General features: G+C 35.1%; 1 protein-coding gene across 1 annotated transcript in view; it reads right to left on the reverse strand.

Annotated features, from left to right (window-relative positions):
- FAF1 (Fas associated factor 1) overlaps positions 1-18,036 on the reverse strand; it is a 475,350-nt gene that overhangs the window by 90,719 nt on the left and 366,595 nt on the right. The window contains exons 14-15 of the mRNA XM_044238202.1: positions 13,654-13,790; positions 8,262-8,350 (exon numbers count right to left, since the gene is read on the reverse strand). Coding sequence (XP_044094137.1) covers positions 8,262-8,350; positions 13,654-13,790 — 226 coding nt within the window. The remainder of the gene's footprint in view (positions 1-8,261; positions 8,351-13,653; positions 13,791-18,036) is intronic.

Here is an 18,036-nt window from a genome sequence, read left to right on the forward strand (position 1 = left end):
CTAAAAACTTCTCTTGTAATATATTTCTCACTGATAAATAGAATGAACAGTGATGACTACTTCTATCTTGTATACATACAAATAACAACATGCCAAGAACTGATTCTTACTGTGTATATCTTAGTGGTAATCTAACTATAAAGCAGCATAACATACAAAATGTGGTCATTGCTCCTCCACAAACTGTCCTATTGCCATTGCATGCCACTCAACAGTATAATCTGAGAAAGTACTTTCCCAGGAAATTATTCTATTGTCTTGATGAGTATTTTTTTTTTTTATTGTTAACTTTGCAGATGGGTTTACAAGTTTCTTGGCAGTAGTGGAATTTGAATTCACTTTTATCTCAAGGAATGCAATTTGTAAACAATTTCTCATCTGTGGTTTGGTCACTTTTCTGCCTTGCACAATAAGACTTTTTTTTTTTTTTTAAGTGGTATTACTTTTTCTCTTGTTCTGAAAAAAAAAAAATCTATGATTTAACAAAAAGTTAAGTCACTGGTCTTTATTTGATAATGAAACAAAAACTCTGAAGGCTTCATGCTTTTATGAATAACCTCAGAAATAGTGGCCCTAGTGGTAAATGGATTGTTTCTCTATACAATCAACTTCCATATATTCACCTCTCAATCAAAAAAGTTTTTTTCTTTTCTACAGCAGCAAGTATAAAATCATTACAATCAGAGTCAGCTGTCCTGGCATTTTCTACACTAGCACTGGAGTTCTCTAAATTATGTTTATGTTAATGCTGAATTAGTATGAACTATGTTATACTGATTTACAATATTTATTATACTCTTTTCACCATGACTTTTTGCTTCAATGAACCACATTTCAGCAATGATCAATTTGGGGGAATTAAGAATATAACTAATTTAAGCAAGGAAAAAAATGAATGTAAATTTAACAATAACATGTGAATGACATAAAAGTTCAGAAGCCAAAGTAAACTGCCCCAGTTAAATGAACTTGTCTGAACAAAACATCCAATGCAATCTTTCTTGTACATGAGCAGCCTAATAAATTGTAACAGATATGATGAATCAAATAGGATTTGGAGGGATATCACAATTTAGTTCACATTTCAAAATGTGAAATAAATGTTAACAAAATTGATTAAATTGCTTGTCATACCAAACTGCCTGGAATCCTTGGTAAATAGCTAAGTATTATGGTTGTCTAAGAATCACACTGAGAAATACCTATGGCTGGCATGTAGCAGGAACCTGAAGAGTGGCTATTGTTATTATCTTCATTCTCACTTGTTCTGCCTGCCTCATAGCTTGCCCAGGAGAATGCAAAAGCCCTTCTATGTTGTCTATGTCAAGTTCCTACATAGCATGTCTAACTCACTCTGACAAGGTGCTCCTGAGACTTTAGCTACTTGATTACTTCATAGGATATACTGGAATTGCTGTGTCGTAATTTCAATGGCTCTATCTATCTTGTACACAGCTGTGGTACTTGTGCTTTACACAGTTTCTAGTACATAGGAAAAATCAATAAATATTTATGAAATGAATATACAAATCAAGATGAGAGAAATTATTATCTTCTGTGAACTGGGACTAACTATGGAGAAAAAACACTGGATAAAGAATCCTTTTTAAAATATTTATGCATCCAACATAGGAGTAGCTAAATATAGAAAACAAATATTAACAGACCTAAAAGGGAGAAAGAGACAGCAATATAATAATAGTAGGGGACTTTAATACCCCAATTTCATCAAAGGATATATCATCCAGACAGGAAATCACTAAGGAAACATTGAATAAAATGATGGGTTGGACAGATGGACTTAACATAATACAGGACATTTTATCCAAAGCAACAGAATACACATTTGTCTCAAGCACACATGGAACACTGTCCAGAATAAACCATATGTTAGGGATATTTAGAGGGATATCACAATTTATTTCACATTTCAAAATGTGAAATAAATGTTAACAAAATTGATTAAATTGCTTGTCACACCAAACTGCCTGGAATCCTTGGTAAATAGCTAAGTATTATGGTTGTCTAAGAATCACACTGAGAAATACCTATGGCTGGCATGTAGCAGAAACCTGAAGAGTGGCTATTGTTATTATCTTCATTCTCACTTGTTCTACCTGCCTCATAGCTTGCCCAGCTTGCACACACAAAAACATCTTAGTAAATTTAAGAAGACTGAAATCATATCAAGCATCTTTTCCAACCAAAATGGCATGAAACTAAAAATCAATTACAAGAAGACAACTGGAATTCAAATAGTGGAGCTTAAACAACATGCTACTGAACAACCAGTAGGTTAAAGAAGAAATCAAAAAATACCTTAGGACAAATGAAAATGGAAGTACAATGTACCAAAATTTATGGGACACTGCCAACGTAATTATAAGCAAGAAACTCATAGTGATAAATGCCTACCTCAAGAAACAAGAAAGATCTCAAACAATCTAACTTTACATCTCAAAGAACCAGGAAAGGAACAAGCCCAAAGTCAGCAAAAGCAAAAATGATAAAGATCAGAGCAGAAAGAAATGGAGGCTAAAAGACAATAGAAAAGATCAGTGTGACTACATTTATCATGGTGAGCACTGAATAGAATAGAATTATTGAATCGTTGTACACCTGAAACTAATACATTTCAGGTCAATTGTATTTCAATAAGAAAAAAAGATCATTGAAACTAAGAGCTGATTTTTTTAAAAAGATAAGCAAAATTAAAAAGCCTTTTGCTAGACTGACCAAGAAAAAAAAGAAGACTCATAAATAAAATCAGAAATAAGAGATGTTCCAATTCATAGAAAGAAACACAAAGGATTGTAAGAGATGACTATGAACCATTATATGCCAGTATGCAAATAAATTAGATCATTTAAGAAGAAATGGATAAATTCCTTGAAACATACAGCCTAACAAGAATGAATCAGGAACATTTTTTCATGTGTCTGATAGCCATTTGTATGTCTTCATTGGAGAAGTGTCTGTTCATGTCTTCTGCCCATTTTTTGACATGATTATCTGTTTTTTGTGTGTTGAGTCTGAGAAGTTCTTTATAGATCCTGGATATCAACCTTTTGTCTGTACTGTCATTTGCAAATATCTTCTCCCATTCTGTGGGTTGCCTCTTTGTTTTGATGACTGTTTCCTTTGCTGTGCAGAAGCTTTTGATCTTGATGAAGTCCCAAAAGTTCATTTTCACTTTTGTTTCCTTTGCCTTTGGAGACATATCTTGAAAGAAGTTGCTGTGGCTGATATTGAAGAGGTTACTGCTTATGTTCTCCTCTAGGATTCTGATGGATTCCTGTCTCACGTTGAGGTCTTTTATCCATTTCGAGTTTATCTTTGTGTACGGTGGAAGAGAATTGTCGAGTTTCATTCTTCTAAATATAACTGTCCAATTTTCCCAGCACCATTTATTGAAGAGACTGCCTTTTCCCACTGTATATTTTTTCCTGTTTTGTTGAAGATTATTTGCCCATAGAGTTGAGGGTCCATATCTGGGCTTTCTACTCTGTTCCACTGGTCTCTGTGTCTGTTTTTATGCCAGTACCATGCTGTCTTGGTGATCACGGCTTTATAGTAAAGCTTGAAATCAGGTAACATGAAGCCCCCGGTTTTGTTTTTGTTTTTCAACATTTCCTTAACGATTCGGGGTCTTTTCTGATTCCATACAAATTTTAGGATTATTTTCTCCAGCTCTTTGAAATATACCAGTGGAATTTTGATTGGAATGGCATTAAAGTTATAGCTTGCTCTGGGCAGTACAGACATTTTAATAATGTTTATTCTTCCAATCCAAGAGCAAGGAATGGTCTTCCATCTTTTTGTGTCTTCTTCAATTTCTTTCATGAGTGTTCTGTAGTTCCTCGAGTACAGATCCTTTACCTCTTTGGTTAAGTTTATTCCCAGGTATCTTATGGTTCGTGGTGCTATAGTAAATGGAATCGATTCTCTAATTTCCCTTTCTGTATTTTCATTGTTAGTGTATAAGAAAGCAACTGATTTCTGTACATTGACTTTGTATCCTGCCACATTACTGAATTGCTGTATGAGTTCTAATAGTTTGGGGGTAGAGTCTTTTGGGTTTTCCATATAAAGTATCATGTCATCTGCGAAGAGAGAGAGTTTGACTTCTTCATTGCCAATTTGGATACCTTTTATTTCTCTTTGTTGTCTGACTGCTGTTGCTAGGACTTCTAATACTATGTTGAATAAGAGTGGTCAGAGTGGGCATCCTTGTCGTCTTCCTGTGAGCTTTTTCTCATTGAGGATGATATTTGCTGTGGGTTTTTCATAGATTTTATGAAGTTCAGGAATGTTCCCTCTGTCACTATACTTTGAAGCGTTTTAACCACCTTACACCAGTTAGAATGGCCAAAATAGCAAGACAGGAAACAATGTGTGTTGGAGAGGATGTGGAGAAAGGGGAACACTCTTACATACACTGTTGGCGGGAATGCAAGCTGGTGCAGCCACTTTGGAGAACAGTGTGGAGATTCCTCAAGAAATTAAAAATAGAGCTTCCCTATGGCTCTGCAATTGCACTACTGGGTATTTACCCCAAAGATACAGATGTAGAAAGAAGGGTCATCTGTACCCCAATGTTTATAGCAGCAATGGCCATGGTCGCCAAACTGTGGAAAGAACCAAGATGCCCTTCAACGGACGAATAGATGAGGAAGATGTGGTCCATATACACGATGGAGTATTATGCCTCCATCAGAAAGGATGAATACCCAACTTTTGTAGCAACATGGACGGGACTGGAAGAGATTATGCTGAGTGAAATAAATCAAGCAGAGAGAGTCAATTATCATATGGTTTCACTTATTTGTGGAGCATAATAAATAACATGGAGGACGTGGGGAGATGGAGAGGAGAAGGGAGTTGAGGGAAATTGGAAGGGGAGATGAACCATGAGAGACTATGGACTCTGAAAAACAATCTGAGGGTTTTGAAGGGGCGGGGGGTGGGAGGTTGGGAGAGCCAGGTGGTGGGTATTAGAGAGGGCACATATTGCATGGAGCACTGGGTGTGGTGCATAAACAATGAATTCTGTTACACTGGAAATAAATAAATAAATAGAAGAATGAATCAGGAAGAAAGAAAATCTGGAAAGAAGTAATCTTTGCACCTACAATACTGAAGATTCTAAATAAATTGCTGAATGGATGAACAAAGAAATGAATGGAATAATAAACAGATTAGGAACTAAGTATCATAAACTCTTATTAATCAGAGGTTTCTGGATTACTAATGGCTAAAGAAAATAGGACATATGAAAATAACAAAATCTATTTACATGTTAGAAAGTATCTATTGTTTGAAACCAGGCTGTAAGCAAAAAGATTCTAAATGTTCTAATTCTAAATAAATTCTAAATGAATCCAAACAGGCTACTATTATGTAGTGATCTTTGCTAGTAAGTGACACTGTAGCTAAGTACCTCTGTCCCCAAGACTGAACACAGTGCTATATACTTGATAAAGGCTCAGTAAACACTTAAAAAACCAAATACCACTAATGAAAATGTCTGTGAATAAAGCTATAGGCAGTTTTACCAAAATAAGAGGCTCTATAATGTTTACCCCCTGATTAGAAATAGAACAACTAGTGATATAAAGGTTAGTCCATTCTGTGCCGTTAAAGAATGATGCAGAGTATGAATAAGTCTGGGCTTGGTTTTATTTAATAAAAACGCTGTACAGCATAGGTATCTCTAGTTGCACTAATACAATGGAATCATTGAAGAGATGGATGCAACTGAACCAAAGTTAAGTTTATATGAATTCGGGCCTAGGAAGTCATCCTCCAAACCTGTTCATGATTTTTATTTTCATTGCAAGCTTAAGATAAAGTGTTACTTGAAATTGTTTTGAAGAGTAAAGGCAAATTCACAATAATGAGGACAGTGCTTTTTGTCACATATGCAGCGGATACCACAACCATTATGATTTACGCATAGTCCAAAACAAGTCTTTGAACCTAGAAAAGCTTTTCTTAGGAGCTTATAAAAAGAATGATAACTTTCATGAAGACACTCTAAAAACAAAGAGAAATCCTTACCTCTTGCAGTTAAATTTCAATAAAAATTTCAATTAATGTGGAGCCTTGGATTTTTCCTGTAACCCTCATATTAAATTTTGTGCTCAGTATTAAAGGAATTAAAGTCAATTTCTTTACCAATGAATTATGAGAAACACAAATTAAGATGAAAGAATGAACTGGGAATATGCATGCAAATATTGTGCATTCATATTATTATACAGCATAATCTGTAAATCTAGTACTAATGAGACTCAAGATTTAAATGGCTGAAGAATGTGTTTAGTGAATTATTGTCAATCAATGCCTCTATTCCAGGATAAATGTAATCTTGAAAGGCAACACACCTATTATTACAAATTCCTAAGTAAGTACAGTACTTCATTATTTCAAAATGTCATTGTCAATTTATAGAGTAACAGACAAACATCTTTCCACCATATACCTGATTACCTTTTCTTTAGAGTAAATGAAACACTGACTATTAGGAAAATTACAAACATCATTTTTCCAGCAATAAAAGAAACCTAATGTGTATAAAACTCTAAACTAATTACAGCACTCTAAATTTTCAAATTTGTTAGTATGGACACATCAGGTTTTATACCACTGCAATCAAGAATTATTCCTTTTTGAAGTAACATTATTTCATGCGAATTCTTCTATATACTAATTTATTCAATCATTTAATAAACATTCACGGAGTACCTACTTTGTCCTAGGTACACTGTTAGGGGATACAGTTATAAATGTGAGTATGATACAACTCTGGCTCTGTGAGTTTAATCACAGTCTAACAGAAGAAAGAGACAAGAAAAAAGGTAAAATATAATAGTTCTACCTTATATTAAAATTGTCTACACGTTTTCCACTTGCAATAGCTAATGGGTATTATAATGAAAACACTCACTATAGCTGGAAGTTTTTCTTCATTGTTCAGAAATCAAACAACTTGTCTATGAAAAATTTTTTTCAATTAAAAATATTAAGAAGGACAACTTAAGAAATACCTGTGCACTGAGTATTTTAAATTAACAAATGCTAACATGTGTTTCATATTTTACCTTCAGGCTATTTTCTAAATACAGAAATTTTTTGACTGATAAGGCACTAATTAAATTACTTAGGATTATTATAGGTCCCACTAGTCGTGTGATCTTGGGTAAATTAACTTAACCCTTTTGAGTCTCAGTTTTCTCACCTGAAAAGTGGAGATAATAGTACTAATCTGTGCTAGACTATGGATTGCCCCTCAGTATCCTTGCTCCACCTAGTTTTTTGCCCAAGGAGGTTCTCTCGCCGTTCAGCTTCTGGTTGGGTTACGTAAGTAGTATTAGCAGAAGATCAGAGTATGGAAAGAAAGTAAAGCTATTTTCTGGTTTCCTCCCTAACAGGTCACCAAGTGCTGGGTATATCCCTCTATCAGACACAGTCCTCTCGATAGGAGAGGACTTTAGGCCTACATGTGATAATGGTTCCCTTCAGCCCTCGAGTTGGTACCATTCATTGGTGACTTCCATAAACCCTGCCCTTACCTTTAAAAACAGTTCTCTTATTAAACTGTTCTCAAATAACCCAGTTTGAAAGTACCGTGTGTTTTCTGCCAGAGCTCTGTGTGACTCATAACCTTAGGCGTTGTTTTGGGATTACGTGAGATACTATATGTAAAGTGCTTAGCTCAGTGCTTAGCAGATTATAAATATTCAGTAAATGATGACTACTATTATCATGATCAATATTGCTGTTATTATTTTATTTCAGTATCCATACTCATACCATCTATACCAACCAAATTTATTCAGGAGAGAGAAATTCAGAATTCTGGAGATCTTTTACTAATTCTTGCAGAGCTTCAAAAATGTAAATTGTGTTTATTTCTAATCAACCTCAATATTTAAAAAAGAGTAAGAGGATGCACAGGATCTCCTAGACTGCCGTTTCTTTTGTAAATATGCTTCAGAATTCATTTCCTACAAATTGACCTTCTGCCACCACTCCAAATCTAGCAAGTATAAATGTCCATAAAGTTAAATAAATTGTTGGGTCTTGGGGTCATGAAAAGAATGGACTGAATGATAAACTCAATGGCATAAAAGTCCTTGGTTAATCTAGAAATGCATCTTCATCATCCTTATTTATCATCATGACATAGGCAAGCATCTCCATTTGACAAATTATTTCATCAAAATCCTATTAAAGGTCTACTTAACCTTTCATCTTACCTCATCCTTTATATCTTCCTGTTGTTGGGCAGTGAAGATCTCCATTGCAGCCATGAGTCTCATCATTAACTCATCCACTGTTGTGTTACCTAGCAACACATAGAGATTGCCAAACTTTACATTAATAAAGTTATTATAAAATGGAAAGTCATTCTAGAATTAATCATTAAGGAACAACTACAGTCTAATAAAAATGACAGACTACTACACTAATATCTAGTTAAAATACTTTCATTTTTCATTGAAAAGTTTCATATGTTCACTGTGAAAGAGTAAAGCAGTATACAGGCAGTTGAAATTTCAAATACAGTAGATTTGAAGGAACCATTTGTTAATAAGAGTTTCAGCTCTATGAAGAAGAATATTTGAGAAATGAGAATCAAAAGTTCTTTAAAGTTATAGAAACATATCTACTTAAAAATACTAGCAACAACTACCATTTGTTTATATGCTAGTAGTTAGGCTTAGCATTTTATATATATTATGCAACAATTCTTTGAAGGTATCATTAGCATTTTGACTTTAAAGAAGGAAAACGAGGCTTTGAGAGTTGGGAGTAGCCTGTGCAATCGAGGTCAGCTGATTAAATGGTGGGATGAGAATTTGAAACCAAGTGAGTCTAACTTATTAAAAGTCTGTTCTCAAATGGCTATCAGACACATGAAAAAATGCTCATCATCATTAGCCCTCAGGGAGATTCAAATTAAAACCACATTGAGATATCTCCTTACACCAGTTAGAATGGCCAAAATTAACAAAACAGGAAACAACATGTGTTGGAGAGGATGTGGAGAAAGGGGAAGCCTCTTACACTGTTGGTGGGAATGCAAGTTGGTGCAGCCTCTTTGGAGAACAGTGTGGAGATTCCTCAAGAAATTAAAAATAGAGCTTCCCTATGACCCTGCAATTGCAATTGCAATTGCACTCCTGGGTATTTACCCCAAAGACACAGATGTCGTGAAAAGAAGGGCCATCTGTACCCCAATGTTTATAGCAGCAATGGCCACAGTCGCCAAACTATGGAAAGAACCAAGGTGCCCTTCAATGGATGAATGGATAAGGAAGATGTGGTCCATATACACTATGGAGTATTATGCCTCCATCAGAAAGGATGAATACCCAACTTTTGTAGCAACATGGACGGGACTGGAAGAGATTATGCTGAGTGAAATAAGTCAAGCAGAGAGAGTCAATTATCATATGGTTTCACTTATTTGTGGAGCATAACAAATAGCATGGAGGACAAGGGACATTAGAGAGGAGTAGGGAATTTGGGTAAATTGGAAGGGGAGGTGAACCATGAGAGACTACGGACTCTGAAAAACAGTCTGAGGGGTTTGAAGTGGTGGGGGGGTGGGAGGTAGGGGTACCAGATGGTGGGTATTATAGAGGGCACGGCTTGCATGGAGCACTGGGTGTGGTGAAAAAAAATAATGAATAATGTTTTTCTGAAAATAAATAAATTGGAAAAAAAAAAGTCTGTTCTCTTTGCCACCTCAATACACTATTTAGAATTCTCTCCTATCATTAAAAATTCTTTGGTGAAGCAGATAGTAATTCATTTTCTGAAAAAAACTGAGTTCTTTTTGTTACCCAGTTGGTATTTTTCTCTTTCAGCTGCTTTCAAATGACTATACTATAAACTTTATGAGTATTTATTTAAGTTTTAATTTTAATTCCAGTTAAGTTACCATACAATGTTATATTAATTTTATGGGAGTATTAAAATGTTTGACTTTCTTTAACACTATTTTATTCCCTGTCCAAGGCCATAACAAACATATAGCAGAAATATGCCATTTCCTGAGAGCACTCTCCTATTGCTTGCTTTGGATACATCTACAACAGAGAAATCTATAGAGATATATAAAGGTATAGTAATTCTTCTCTTCTTTCAAAACTACAAAGAACCTATCTTTCTCCAGGGCCTGAGGTCTTTCTGTCCCATTAACGAAATAGGTCAAAAAGTAGCAAGCATCCTTGTTGGTGTTATTCTGGAGTATGACTAACATGGTCTCCCCCCCGCCTTTTTAAAGAAGATTTCATTTATTTATTTGACAGAGAGAGACACAGAGAGAGAGGGAACACAAGCAGGAGGAGTGGAGGGGGAAAAACAGGCTTCCTGCTGAGCAGGGAGCCCAATGTGGACCTTGATTCTAGGACCCTGGGATCATGACCTGAGTCAAATGCAGATGCTTAACAAACTGAGCACCCAGGTACCCCTAGCATGGTCTTTCAATGGTCTGTTTCTCAACTTTTCTTTTGACCATTGGCAGCATGTTAGGGAGCGTGTGTGGTCCTCAACAAAGAAAATTTAGTCACATCAGTACCACTCTCTCAATACATGAGCTAGAGAACAAATATCACCTTGGTGTGATATCATGGTACTGAGAAAGCACCACTGATTTTGTAGACATAGTTCTAATTCTAGTTCTGCCACTTATAAACTATATGATCAAGTACCTAGAAACTGCCTAGCATGTGACAAGGGCTTAATAGAGATCCACTTAGTAAATGAATAAATAAGTGAGTGAGTGACTGACTATAGCTCCTTAAAAATCAATTCCCTTATCAGTAAAATGAAGATAATACTACCCCTGTATATAGTACACATAAGCAGTGGTAGTTATTGTGAATAGATATAACAAATGCAAAAAGCTTAGGGGTACCTTCAACGTAGATTTGGATACTGGGCAAATCTTTGAGTTTCCCTTTCTTATTTGCAAACTGTAGTGACTAACACTCAGAGCATGGGATATGAATTCCTTATGGAGGGTACTAGAAATGCGGTTACATACTGGCCATTCGTTTTCAGGCTTAAGCCACTGCTTAAGCGCTAATGGTAAGGACTCACTACCAAACTGGACAAGACAGAGAAAAGGTACCAGTTAATACAGTTCCAGACAAGTTTTTTCTTTATAACCTACTGTAGTGGTTTTCAAAATTCTATTTTCAAAACTTGTTTACACCGTTAATAACTACTGAGATTCTCAAATAAGTTTTATGTGGGTTATTGTTATCAACATTTATTGTGTTAGAAATTGAAGCTTAAATACTTAAAACATATTTATCAGTTCATTAAAAGTAACAATAAATCCATTACATGTTGATATAAATACCAGATTTTTATGAAAAATGGTTCTATGTTCCAAAGGAAAAAGTTTAGTGAGAAGAACAGTATTGTTTTAACATTTTTGCAAATGTTTTTAATGTCTGGCTTAATAGAACATAACTGGATTCTCAAATCTACTTCTATATTAAACCAATTACATTATGTTGTCTTATGTCTTAGTTGAAATTTATGAAGGAAATCTGGCCTCACATAGATATACAGTTGAAAATGGGAGGAGTATTTTTATTTATTCATTTGTTTGTTTTAAGATTTTATTTATTTGAGAGAGAAAGAGAGAGAGACAGAGAGAAAGAGGTCACTGGGAGAGACAGACTTCTGCTGAGCAGGGAGCCTGAGGTGGGACTGAATCCCAGGACTCCAGGATCATGACCTGAGCCAAAGGCAGTTGCCTAAGCACCCGGAGGAGTATTTTAATAAATAATTGTAAATTATTTATACACCCAAACTGACAAGAGGAGATTTCTTCAAGCATGTGAGAAATTTGAAACCATTAATGAACGTCTTATACTTTGTTGTATTAAGATCCACTGACCTATCTCGCTCTTTGAATGGATCTTCTACCTATGTGTGATTTTAAAACATCATGCCCTGGTCATGTGCAAAATATTGGTTTATTGACTTATGCATTTATCTTTAATGTTACATGAGCTGATGTCATCAGAAAATTATTTAAGCTGCCAATCCCATGGTGGAGGATATAACATTTTGCTTAAAAGCTCAAATTTTATCATCAGCAAAAAGCACTGTCAGTTCACTTTTCTTGAAGTGATAGATTCACTTTGCTCATTCTAGAGAAAAGGTTCACCAAATACCCAGGCTATCTAAGTATAGTTTGTTCATCAGTTATTTCCAAGTAAAAATGATGTTCTATAAGAAAAAAATGACTAGTAGTTCAGCTCAAGCAACCACACAAGTGCTCTTCTTTGAGACTACCTTTGTACTCTGAAATGCAGCAGAAATACATTTTCTATACCTCTAGTATAGAGGTATATCTATACTAGATATCACACAAACTTTAAAAAGGGTTAAAATTTAATTAAAAAGTTTTTAATTGCACATAAGGGAGGTAAAGAATATGACTACTAGAATAGTTTTGGTCATGACCTTGGTTTTCATGCAGTGAAAGTGCCAGCAGTTTTACACAACACTGATTTTGTGTGTCACCAGTGCAAATGTCAACACAATGAAAAAAAAAAGGCAAAAAGGAAAAGTCTTTTTACTGTAATGAGAATAATTCGACCTCATAGATCCACTGAAAGGATCTAGAGGACCTCCAGAACCACGGACCATATTTTAAGAACCACTATCATAATACTGCCTCTGACCAGGAAAACAGGAATGAAATATTATTTTAATATTATTTTCATTATCCATTTACAGTATGCAGTTCATTACCCCCGCAGATCTTCTTTAGCATTATTTATGAAACTCAATGGTCTAGTTACAGAGCAAACATAAAATACCAGAGGTTTTGAGTTTTAAAGGCACCAGAATTTACATCACATACCCCATCATATTATCTGCTCTAGAACTTCTGACTTAAATAGAGGTAAAAATAAAGTATCTCAAACACAAGATTTAGTTGGGGCACTTGAAACAACTTTTCCCTTGGGGCATAAAAAAGATACACTGTTTTCAATTTAAGCTGTGATATAAATAAGGTAATATTTTATAATAATCCTTGGGGTTTATAAGTAACAGTAAAAAAAAATCATTCACTTTTTTTTGGTAGAGAATATGCAATGCGATTAAATTCATAGGCATCCTATAGCGTCAAGCCTTAGCGCTGCATCCTAGAAACAGATTCATACAATTAAGGGGAAACAACTATCACTGTGTGAACAATTAATTTGCCATATCCAGTCACTGACTTTTCTAGAAAACTGAAGCATTTCTTTCAACTAATCAACATTACAGCAAGAAATCAATATATGTATAAGAAATGTCATATTTGACAACTGGCTATGACTTGACTGCTACTTTAGAGAACTTAGCAATTATGAACATTTAACATGATTATGCTGGTTCCAAAGGGTTGTGCAACTTTATTAAGAAATTTCTGGTAGATTTTCATGCAGCATATTTCATTTTTCATAGACCCTATACTTTTTGAAGATGTTCTTCTTTAGGATATTCTATGTTTGAAAATACAAAGATGTTCACCCATACAGAGAATTATAGTCAACTTTGATGGTAAATATTATAAGGTTATCACATACACAAGAAGATACTCTACTCCCCTTGTGACATGTACTTTACCTTGTATCACATTTAACACTTCATTAGATGATCGCTTTCCCATAATAATCAGAAAAAGTGGAAACTGATCTGTTTTTTGAGTCCGAATGGTTTGTGCAACAACACTGCCAAAATGTCTATTGCACATTGTCAGAAATCTAAAATGAGACAAAAGCCAAAGTAAATATCATTTCAGACTTTAATAAATTTACTAATATCCTAACAAAAAACTCACTAGGTACTTTACTAATTATGTTAGTAATAATTAGATAGACTGTCTGATATCAATATATAAAAGTTTGCTATATTGAGTTTTCAACTACATCTTAAATGATATAGAAATGACTATCGTATAGAAAAGCAGGAAGCACACCCTAAATGCTGTCTGGGGCTGACAGCACAGGATTCTTAGTCTTAAACACTGAGAACTATACTGACCTAGACTATGAGAAAAACAAACAAACTGAATTTTAAGAGGAAAAAATTTCTTATATAGGACAAATATTGTATGATACAAAGTTAAATTAGACTAGTATCCTAGTCTAAACAGAATTTAGCAACATTTTCACAAGTCTTTAGAATCAAGAATTGTACTTTAGAATTGTGTTTTCTTTAGTAGTAGCAGGTCTTCTGGTTTCATACTTACCATGGGATAAAAATAATAATTCTAAGCTTTTGACCAAAAAAAGCCCAGAGATATTAGCATACTGAAGTCTAGCATTAGTATTCTTAACACGATCTGGAATAAATGAAAAAACTGATAAAGCTTTTCTCTTCTATTAGAGGACTGTTTGAAATTAGCATTTCTTTCAAGAGAAAAGGGTAGCTTATGATATGTTTTCAGATCTGATGGTAAAAAGTAAATGTCATAATAATAATGAATTATGAAAGACCAAATGCAAATATAGAATGCTTTAATAAGATCCAATTTAATAAAGTCTGTAAAAATAATGGACTTTTAATAACACAGGTCACAAAAGGCAAAACAGTGGAAATTCTGGGGACTAGCCACTGGTACTGGCTTATTAATTCTTAATTATGTTCATGAAAGGCAACTTAAATCGTGTGTTTTCTTATGCCTTATGATAATATTTTAGGTAACAACTACTCTGAAATGTATGTTCTAGCTGATGAGCAAAATCCTGTTGTCACATGCATTAGAAGGTAAATCTATTTGAAAAGACAAACGGCATTAAAATGTCATGTGCTCAGATTCATTTGATAACCAAATTCAAAACAGAATCAAACCTCTTAATTTTTAAAGCCAACATATCTCTTGTCTATAGAAATTCATTCTAGAAATTTAGGCTGAATCCTCCACAAAACCTGTGCTGTGACTATATAAAGTAGACCATGTTAAGGGCCACTAGATCTGTCAGCAAGAGTGTCAAGACAAGTTAGCACTACCGCAATAAGTTCATTGGGAGGCAGTTTCATATTTACATTTAGAGCAGCAATAACCAGACCTCATGGCAATTTGAAAGGACATGGCCCTAAGAAATCCATTGTTGGCCATGAAATATCAGTGCTCCCGTGAAAATTCAGATCTTCACATTCCAGAACTATTACACGATAAAAGGTGCTCAAGCAGCCTAAGCCTCTGGTACCAAATTTCACATCCATATAGCTTTAATTCATCAAAGAGATGTGTAGATCAGGACACTAGAAAGTTAGGATCTCATTTTTCTTCCTGCTCTTACGAAAATATTTGAAGTCAATCTTGATCCTGATTTGATCACTGTCAACCTCTGAATTTAAAGATGTAAAAAACAGTTGGAATATCATTCCATACCAAAGGGAGAAAATAAGTCCTTGTTGATTTCACACCAATGGATTAAATGGCTATCACACAGTAGACGCCCATCATAGCACTAGCCTCACAAATGATATTAAATGCTACCTAAACAGGATACACCCAAAAAAGGAAAGGAGGAAAGAAGCCAGGAAGGAAGGAAGGAGAGAAAAGGAAAGAAAGAGAAGACAGGCAGGCAGGAAGGCAGACTGGCTAGCTTAGTGGTTTAAAGAATTCAGTTTCAATAGAATTTTGCCTATTTGAAATCGTCTTTTTATGAAAATGAGCTAGAAGGGAAAATAATTATGAAAATATAGGTATCTTATGGGTTTGAATTAATATACAACACAAATTTCAAAACTTCACAAAACATATTCAAGACAGATATAGCCTTCAAAGGCACATTAGCTGTTCAATTAACTATACAAAACAACAAAGTGATCAGTTTTTTACCAGGTATTGGCAAATCATTCTAATGTTTTAGAAGTAGTTGAGAAATATACAGGGATCCCACAGCCAGTTGATGCTTTCTAGTGGCCTTAACTAATAATTTGTTCTAATCAAAGAGAGACTTTGTTAAAATTTTAATGAATCTAATTAACTTCCTAAGATCTGAATCATGTTTACTTTCAGATTTTCGAATTACAATCCCTGAGAGCCTGGGCCAACGGACAGCCCCAAATTACAAAATTCCTACTAATCAGTTCCTTCCAATACAATTTATAAGAACTTCACAACACAGATATCAAATCTTTCTCATGGCTGGAGGACTCTGCTTCTTCCTCTCAACATCATTCACAGCACAAAGTTACCATTCACAGAACACTACCAACTGCAAAAATTCAGTTCAAAACATTAGCACAAAAACAGGGGAAAAACAAATTGTTTCAAGAGAAAAAATGTGGTTCTCATAACTGCGGCATTTTTTTCCTTTTTAAGAGAGAAAAGTGTGCTGGTGCATCTATTGGCAGCACCTAACTTATAATGGTGTTCATGAGAATCAGTTGTCTTGAAGGGATAAATGGTTTCTACAGCAACTAGATTCCTGAAATCTCAAAACCAAAAGAGGAAGCAATGGCAACTGTTCTGTGTCAAGGAGAAATGGCTTTGTTTTTTAATTTTAAAGGACTTAAATAAATGAAACAACCTACTCATCATATACCTATTTGAGGAGAGGGAATAAGTTGCCAAATCAACCCCCAAAACCAAAAGCTAAAATGATAAATTTGAAAAGACAAAGAACAAATGCCCTCACTAAGAGGGTAAAATGAAGGCGGGAGGAAAGGGGGTAGAGAGGAAGGCGAAGAAGAATGAAGGTTGAGAAAATGAATGCAAAGAAAAATGGTTAATCACAAACCAGGTATAATAAAGCAAATCATGGGCACCTGGGTAGCTCAGTGGGTTGAGCCGCTGCCTTCGGCTCGGGTCATGATCTCAGGGTCCTGGGATCGAGCCCCGCATCGGGCTCTCTGCTCAGCAGGGGCCTGCTTCCCTCTCTCTCTCTCTCTGCCTGCCTCTCTACCTACTTGTGATTTCTCTCTGTCAAATAAATAAATAAAATCTTTAAAAAAAAAAAAAAGGCAACTCATTGGTCCCTGGGGACTGGGTGGTGGTAGTGATGGTAGTGGTGTTAGTGAGTGAAAGTCTCAAACTTCTCCCTTGCTGAAGAAACAAAATATAATTAGTAGCTCATATTCACTAGTTCTTGTTATTAGAAATCTAAAATTAGAAAGATACAATCATCTTTTAATCTTAAATTTGGGGAGGAAAAATAAGCAGAACATCTAACGGCTAGCATGTATTAATCATTAGTAAAATTTCAGTGTCTGAAGCATAGATCTTTTCTATCTTGCTAATGAAAACCAGGATTACTAATAAGTCAGATATGGGAAAATGTAATCTCATTTTAATTCAAAACAGGACATAATTTAGTTTCTTTCAAAGTCATAATTAAACAAGTCACTGACTTTTACTAAGTTACACTCCAACATAAAATATATACTAAAAGAAACAGCAAATTAGGAGGAGAGTAGTGAAATTCTGCAAACATTTACTACCTGCAATATACCAAGAAATGTAAAAGGAGGCACATCTGATAAAAAATGGAAGCTGAAAACTTGCTAATGACTCTGTGTGAGGTTTCCTGATTATAACTTTTCAATATGACCTCCAAAGGACCCTTAGATGTAAAATGGGATTAACACTTACTTTTTTTTTTTAAATTTTTATTTTTGTTTATTTGACAGAGGGAGATCATAAGTAGGCAGAGAAGCAGGCAGAGAGAGAGGAGGAAGCAGGCTCCCTGCTGAGCAGAGAGCCCGATGCGGGGCTCGATGCGGGACTCGATCCCAAGACCCTGAGATCATGACCTGAGCCGAAAGGCAGAGGCTTTAGCCCACTGCGCCACCCAAGTGCCCCGGGAATAACACTTACTTTTAAAACACGTATTCTTGGGGTTGGGAGAAGGGGGGTGGGATTATAGACACTGGGGAGGGTATGTGCTATGGTGAGTGCTGTGAAGTGTGTAAACCTGGCGATTCACAGACCTGTACCCCGGGGGATAAAAATATATTATATGTTTATAAAAAATAAAAAATTAAAAAATTTTTAAA

The sequence above is a fragment of the Neovison vison genome, chromosome 2, assembly GCF_020171115.1.
Source record: "Neovison vison isolate M4711 chromosome 2, ASM_NN_V1, whole genome shotgun sequence".
Taxonomy (NCBI): domain Eukaryota; kingdom Metazoa; phylum Chordata; class Mammalia; order Carnivora; family Mustelidae; genus Neogale; species Neogale vison.